We start from the raw sequence: 8,383 nt of genomic DNA, 5'->3' as shown, positions 1-8,383 counted from the left end.
CCCCATGCTCGACCCGGTTGGTCGGCGCCCAGCGGCTGGGGGATCACGGCTGGCATCCCCCCCCGCCCCTCTCTCTTCTGGCCCCGGGCGGGCGAGGGAGGTGCAGCCTTAGGGGTGCTGAGGTGACACCCGAGAACTTCCCGGGGAGAGGGTGCACGGGGGATTTCCAGTCTTCCCAGCGGCCCACTCAGCGGGGTGGTGTGGGGAGGGCCCTGGGGGTGTTCCGAGACCGCGGGGGGGTGCTCCTTTTCCTCCACTTCCCACGACCCCCTGGCACGCCCCGAGGCGTCCCGGGTCCCTTCCTCCCCACCCCCCGCCGCTTCCTCGGGTTTGAGATGGGTGGGTGGCTTTGCGTGGGCCGAGGATTTCAGGGTTTGGGGGCTCCCCCATTCTAGGTTTCGCCTCCTCCCCTCTTCCTTGGCCAGCGTTGGCTGAGGTGTTCCTGTGGTGGGCGAAATCAGTACGTTGGCTAGTGGCCTTGGTCCTTAACCTTTTGGGTCTGTTTTAAGATAAATTGCTCATAGTTTGGGAGGCAAAAATTTCTATTTATTGGATTCCTTTTGGAATTTCTCTCAAGAAGGAAGTCGAAGAAGAATCTTTTCTTTTTTTTCCCTCTTCCTCCATTTGCATTCTTTGTGAGGTCTGTCTGCCTTGTGCTTTTTGTCCCGGATTAGTCTTGTTCAAGGATGGAGATTCCCAGGAGTGGAGTCTGTAGCTTTTGGCTTCCATTAAGCAAATTCTCTAACCCTTTAAAGGGAAAGTTAATTTTTGCTTACAGTCATTCCAGAAAAATAGCCTACACTGACTAGATGAATTATGCACTTAAGATTGTAACTTACATATGGTAGGTATGTTAACTAGTACCTGAGTTTTTTGGATGAAACTGGTGGGGTTTTTTTTTTTTTTTTAATTGAGAGATGAAGTAATAGGTGATTTTAGCTAAAATGGCATAACTGAGAAAACCTTTAGTATTGAGTCTTGGGTGAGATGATCTCTTTAAGGTTCTTCCTGTTCTGAGTAGGAGTAACCCTCTCCCTTTTGAGGGATATTATTGCAACCTTTACCCATTCTCCGAATTGCTTTCCTATTTAAATGAAGGTACTTCTAGTTAACTGGTATTAGATTTAAAGGAATCACTCAAGTGTCACCTTTGGTAAAGTGAACTCAGTTTAAGATTAAGAAACTATTTTCAAACTGACCCTTTCGGCTCTGGAGCAAATTCAAATGTAACTCTCCCCCAACCCCCTTTTCTTCCAGATTAATTAAAAGAAGAATGAACAGTAATCCTGAAGATAACTGGGCAGTTTTTCTTTAGGTTTCATTTTTAATTGTAGAAGTTCAAGTGGAGTCAGAGACTCTTCTTAACTGGTGTGAGGATTTATACCAGCCTTCATTTTGTCCACACAGACCAACAGATCATCATTTTTAGAGAAGATACTTTTTTCCCTCCTTTTTTGGTGTCCTTGGTGCCAAATACTAAATTTGGGTGCATAATTTTGACTCAAGTAATTGCATAAACTTTTCACGTGTTGTGCTTAAAACCAAACCAAACTGTCGCGTTGAACTTGGACATCTTGAATTGAGAGAACTGGTAACTTTATTTTAATACGTATATCTGAAGAACTTAAGAAAACAAAGGCTTCCTCGGAGGTGTGCCTCTTAAAATTATTTTCTGTGTTATTAGACAGTAAGAAATTTTATAGCACTTGCAGTGAAATTATACTTGGAGTATAAGCAGAACCAAAACAAAGTTGCAAAATCTATTGAGTAGTTTAGGGAGATCTCTTTGGAAATTTAAATTTTCTGTTCGAGTAAGTTACCATAAGTATTGGTATACATTGTGTTTCTCTCCAAATAAGCAACTAGTTAACAATGCAAATCTCAGACTTACTTATTTAACAATAGTTTTTAGCAATGGAAAACCTACAGGCAAATTTTTCCTTGGTTCAGGGCTCAAATAAAAAACTGAACGGGATGGGAGATGATGGCAGCCCTCCAGTGAAAAAAATGATGACAGACATTCATGCAAATGGAAAAATTATGGTAAACAAGATGCCAACTGTAAAGAAGGAACACTTGGACGACTATGAAGCGCCAATGGAAACTGATGAAGAGCATGTCAAGAGAACCTGCGCCTCTGTGCCTGAACCTTTACATTTAAATCCCAGTTTGAAACACACTTTGGCACAATTCCATTTAAGTAGCCAGAGCTCTCTGGGTGGACCAGCAGCATTTTCCGCTCGGTATTCCCAAGAAAGCATGTCACCTACTGTATTTCTGCCTCTTCCATCTCCTCAGGTTCTTCCTGGTCCACTGCTCATCCCTTCTGATAGCTCCACAGAACTCACCCAGACTGTGTTGGAAGGGGAGTCTATTTCTTGTTTTCAGGTTGGAGGAGAAAAGAGACTCTGTTTGCCCCAAGTCCTAAATTCTGTTCTCCGAGAATTTTCACTCCAACAAATAAATACAGTATGTGATGAATTGTACATCTATTGTTCAAGGTGTACATCAGACCAGCTTCATATCTTAAAGGTCCTGGGAATACTTCCATTCAATGCCCCGTCCTGTGGGCTGATCACATTAACTGATGCACAAAGACTGTGTAATGCTTTATTGCGGCCACGCACTTTTCCTCAAAATGGTAGTATACTTCCTGCTAAAAACTCATTGGCCCAGTTGAAGGAAACTGGCAGTGCCTTTGAAGTGGAACATGAATGCTTAGGCAAATGTCAGGGTTTATTTGCACCCCAATTTTATGTTCAGCCAGATGCCCCGTGTATTCAGTGTCTGGAGTGCTGTGGAATGTTTGCGCCCCAGACATTTGTGATGCATTCTCACAGATCACCCGACAAAAGGACTTGCCACTGGGGCTTTGAATCAGCCAAATGGCATTGCTATCTTCACGTGAACCAAAAATACTTAGGGACACCTGAAGAAAAGAAACTGAAGGTAATTTTAGAAGAAATGAAGGAGAAATTTAGCATGAGAAATGGGAAGAGGACTCAATCCAAGGCAAGTTTTTTTTTTTTATAGCAATTTTGAATAACGGTCATGGTTTACTTTGAAATTAAAAGTCTGTTTAGAATATAACTGTTAAACTATTACTGCTCATGCAACAACAGGAAAAACTCATCTAAATAATATGTTATGTTTGTATTACACGTTTTAGGCTATAAAGTGCTTTCCTGTATGTGTTCTCATTTGATCTTCCAAACAACCTACTGAGAGAAGTGGGATTATTCCCATTTTACAGATAAAGAGAATGAGGCTCAGAGAGATCAAGTGGCTTTCCCAAGATTATATAGCCAGGGAGTGGAGGATTTGGGGCTTCTTTCTCAAGCCATGTCCTTGTTTTCACACATCTTGCTTTTTGATGACTAAATCAGTTGTTTTCCTAGGACTCAAGATAATTTACACTTTGGTGTTATCTCTGTTTGCAAATGATATAATAGGTAGCCCGAACAACTTTGGTGGTGGGCTCCAAACAGCATTTTTCAAAGGTATATTTAGGATTTCTGACATTGTTTCTGTAATTGAATATTCAGACTTGATCAGTACTGGAGACAAATGCAAAAGACAGATTTATCTGAAAACTTTGTGATTCTAGTCACCAAGAATTTTTTTTAAAGAGAGGAATAATTTAAAAAAATTATGGCAGCTAGAATAAAGATTTATTTTTTAAATTAAAAAAAAATTTTATTTATTTAATTTTGGCTGCATTGGGTCTTCATTGCTGCACTCAGGCTTTCTCTAGTTGCAGCGAGCGGGGGCTACTCTTCCTTGCAGTGCACAGGCTTATCATTGCAGTTGCTTCTCTTGTTGCAGAGCGTGGGCTCTAGGTGCCCGGGCTTCAGTAGTTGTGGTGCCCGGGCTCAGTAGTTGCGGTTCATGGGCTCTAGAGCGCAGGCTCAGTAGTTGTGGCGCACGGGCTTAGCTGCTCCGCGGCATGTAGGATCTTCCCGGACCAGGGCTCGAATCTGTATGCCTGCATTGGCAGGCGGATTCTTAACCACTGCACCACCAGGGAAGCCCAAGATTATTTTAGATTAAGTAAACATTAATATAAAAACGTCTCAGCAAAGAGATTTTAAACTTATTTTTCCACTGCATTATCTGGTTGGCTACACTAGTTCATTCTAAGAGTTTGAATGGCCGGCTAATAGATAATATTTAGGCTATTAAATATTCAGTTTGTTGATCTGGTTTTTAAATATTTGCCTACTTGATTAAAATCAGTATAATAGCTAACACTAAGTGTTTAAAATGTGGCAAGCATTGTTTTTGAACAGTTTTACACGTATACTTTTATTTGATTGGTACCACAAAAGATTGGCCACGTTTCATCTTAAGAATCTAATTTTTCCACTATTAATTAGCTTTTATTTCTTGAAATATCTCTGCCCTTTCTACTTCACAGAAGTATTAAATGACTGAAGTTTATTTACAGCAAGATTAGAGCTTGGGCAAGAAACTTAAGGTTTCATGGCCTGTGCTTTAAACCTTTCAGGTTTTGAGGGAAATTTAGTTACAGTGTAGTTTTAAGACAGTGATTTGCTTCTGAAGCCCAATGAAGATAATTTCAGACTTGAATTCAGGGTAGTTTGCTACTTGCTGATTCCAAAGGGTCAGTACTTGGAAATTCCTTGCCTGTGGTTACTAGATAAGTGTATATTGTTTAACTGATTTTAAAGCAGAATTGACTTCAAGCCAGTTCTCATATTGTTGGACATGCTTACAGCTGGCCTGGTCCCATGCTGAAAATTGTGTTTAGAATTATCTGTATTCTCAAAATGTGGAATGCCCCTTTTGATATTTATGATATCTTGCCCTGACCTAACTAGGACTCTTACATGTCCATAGGTGGCCACATTATTTGCCAGATATTCTTGGTCCAATCTTGATTGCTCTGACATAAGCATTTTTGGGATAAATTAGTTTGCCTAATATTCCTGCTCTGTGTTTGTGAGAAAAGATATCTGAGAACCATGATAAAGGTTAAAAAAAAAAGGTGATGAATTTACTTAACTGAAACTGAATGTGCTAGGGTTTGGTTAAAATTGAAACTGTCCTTCATCAGGATGTAGTCATTTAATTGTCTCAGAATTCATTAATTTGAATTCAGTTTTTTTGGGGGGAAGCTGTGAGATTTTTTTCCCCATCTTTTTTACTGTGTTATGTTTTGCAGTATTTGCTAGTGTTTCTGGTGTATTCTGTTATTTTTTCCAATTTTATGTGAATTTTAAGCAATTGAAGGGAATTTGAAAATTTCCAGTAATCAGACCTTTACAGAAAGAAGTTTTGGGGGAGCTCGTGCATAGTAATACATGCTTTGCCACTTCACATTTTGAAAATTTACTCCTCAAACCTTGCTGAAATAGTTCTCTCTTGAAGTTGAGCTGAGAAACTGGTGGGTTCAGATGGGTCACATGCTTCTGGCTGTATAACTTGTAAGTGGTAGAATCAGGAGTTGAATGCAGTTCTTCTGACTTCAAGTCTAGTAATTTTCACTACTTTTCCCATAAGCAAACTCAGTAGCAGAAACTGAATTTTGAGAAACATTAACTTTTCTTATCAACTTACCTTAGTATAATGGTTCTTAAGCTGTTAACTTGTATGTAGATTAAGGTATTTTACTGGGAAGGGGGCATGGAGATAGTCCTTGGCTGGGGAACATTTTTCATTGTCTTCTGTGAGTCACTGAATTGGTTGCCCAACAAACCAAATACATCCAGAGGAAGCTCATTAAAAAAAGTCAAAACAGGCTTTTTAAAAAAAAAATTAAAGCATATGCTAAATATATTAACCTCTTATTTAAAGGTCCTTACGTTTAGTGTGAACACTGATGTAATTGGGTATGTTTAGTTAATGTAGTCAGAGTAGGTTTTTGGATTTTAAAAATCCCCTCAAACTCAGTAGGCAATTGTTTGAAATGTAGCAACTGTTGAATTATTTCTAAGGATGGAAATTATATTAGTGATGGTCACCAAACTATTTGCATAACTAAAAACTATATTTACTTTGCATAGTTAGGAGCTGTATTTAGATGGGAGAAATAAGTGGTAGAAGGTCAGTGTTCTAAGTGAAGAGCTGACTATTCTTTGCAGACACCAGAGGTATAGTATTTTGAACTCTTTCTCACTCAGGTCACCACAAGAAATAATACTTGATTTTTAGATCTGCCTAGGTTGCTTTGCAAAATGGTGTTATCAAAACTGTCTCTTCCTATCATTTGAGTTTTTTATGTTTTTATTAGAAAAATGATTATTGTATTTTATAGTGTACAAATATATGGAAGAATATCATATTCTTGATTCTTTTCCATATCTCCAGTGGGTATTATTTATTTGATCTAATTCTGATTTTGTTGAATCTTAGTTTCTGTCTGTGGAAAAAAGGTTTGCCAAGCAAACTGATCATTTGTAAGTAAAATTTGAAGGGTGATGTTTCCTTGAGATTATTTTCAAGCACATTAGAAAAACCTATTTGTAGTCAACTGATAAGGTCATTATAGGTGATTCTTTACTGTTACAGCATGTGGCTGACATTCTCCAGTTCACTAATTAAAGATGGTTTATGACTTTATAAATTTTTAGGGGTTAAAATTTAGATTTCTAACATTTAGACTTGACTACTGTTAGGTAAGTAAAATAATATAGTTCTTACTTTGCTTAGGGAAAAATCCCTATGGATTATCTGTGATGCAAATAGATTACCTAAAGATATCAACTTAAAAGTTTTCCTCTTAAAGCCTATTAATTAAACATTTCACTTTTTTTAGTTTTGCATTTTTCTTACAGTTCATTTCTGCGAGGTCATGGGCAATAATGATAATCCTACAAAAAATTTCTCCCCTCTTGTAAGCTATTATACTTTTGTTTAGGATGTGTGTTTCTTAGTACCAACCTAAGTGAGGTAAAGAAATACACTAGAGAGGATGGGTAACTACAAAGAGTAGTGTTGGGACAAAATGTGTACCAGTAAAAATAATTGTGATAGATTTGATGGTAATTTGTTACATCAGAGGCAGAGTTTGCATTTTATGATTATTACAAATTTTTATTAAGTGGCTATAAGGTCAGAATCAAATGAAGTATTTGTGCTCATATAAGGGACGAGTATGAATATTTTTTTCTAACTTTCTAACATTAACAACTGTCTTAATGAGTTTTGAGACTATCTTTTTCCTGTTTTCCCAGAATTTAGTTTACTGCTTGGCAGGTCAAAGTTACTCAGTGAAAAAGAAAAAAATTTTTAAACTGAATAAATTTTTGGGAGACAATGCGCCATTGTATTTTAGAATATTGGGGATGTTTTTGGAAAAATTATGGTTTAACCCTTAATAAACATATAATTTGCAAATAAACTGTTGAATAAGACAACTGATCAAATGAGAGAATGGATGTAAAAGTACTTTGGAAGAAATATCAGATGGTACTTCAAACTATTATTGAAATATTTACTAATATGTATTTCGGGATTTTTCCTTTCCCCAAACATTTTCTTGATTTATCTAGAATTATCTGAAGATATTTCTAAGTAAGATAACTGAGTGTTGGACTCAGCTGTATCTCACTTTTAGTTGTTTGTACACAGTAATTATACTAGTTGGATATTTGTTTATCAAAATGAAGTATGCAAGAAGAAAGTACAAAACACGTTTGTTATAAAATATGTTATAAGAAGGAAATTTCAGTGAAATCTTTAGAATGGCTTTGGGAATAGTGCCCCCTTATGGTTTAGGAAATATAGAGTCTATATTCATTTTATCATTAAAAAATTTTAATTTTTTAAACATTTTAAAATGTTAATATTTTTAAAAAGGCTTCTGATAAAACGCTTTATCCTTTTGGTCTGAGAAATGGGAAAAAAATTAAGAAACTTCAAGAAAGAAAAGAAAAAGGATAGGCCTGAATCAGTACATAGTTAGCCAGTAGTGTACTCATACCTATGCGTATGTTATAATTTATACCACTTGGAGAACAAGGAAGAAAGCAAGAATTGGATTAATTTCAATGCCTTTAGAATTCTGGGAGTAGAGAGTGTGGAGCCAGAACTCCATTTGTTCAAGTAGAGAGGTAGAACTAGTTTGGGAGTAGTTTTAGTAAATGGCTTTGAACCTTTATTTTGTCCATGCATAAAATTTGGTTTGTTGAGGTTTCATATACATTACATATACATTAAAATAATGTAAGGATTTTATTTGACTAAAAAGGCATAAAGAATATATAATTTAAGGTGTGGTTTGGTTCCATCACTAAATAAAGTATTAGAGCACCATGCTAGGCAGAAAGAGAAATGAATAGGAAAGGTTTAAAGTTAGTTTAAAACTCATTTTGATTCCTAGACTTAGAAATGGGTCACAGAAATATGTATGCAAAGACTA

General features: G+C 37.0%; 1 protein-coding gene across 2 annotated transcripts in view; it reads left to right on the top strand.

Moving 5' to 3' along the window:
• Nucleotides 1-1,914: 1,914 nt before the first annotated feature.
• Nucleotides 1,915-8,383, top strand: part of SKIL (SKI like proto-oncogene) — a 28,240-nt gene continuing 21,771 nt past the window's right edge. For both annotated transcript variants that reach the window (XM_007464731.1, XM_007464730.1), the window contains exon 1: nt 1,915-3,012. In XM_007464731.1, the coding sequence (XP_007464793.1) occupies nt 1,915-3,012 (1,098 nt within the window). The remainder of the gene's footprint in view (nt 3,013-8,383) is intronic.

This window comes from Lipotes vexillifer, unplaced genomic scaffold, assembly GCF_000442215.2.
Source record: "Lipotes vexillifer unplaced genomic scaffold, Lipotes_vexillifer_v1.1 scaffold37, whole genome shotgun sequence".
Lineage (NCBI taxonomy): Eukaryota > Metazoa > Chordata > Mammalia > Artiodactyla > Lipotidae > Lipotes > Lipotes vexillifer.
The sequence above is the reverse complement of the archived record's forward strand: the minus strand, read 5'-3'. Positions and strand labels throughout refer to the sequence as shown.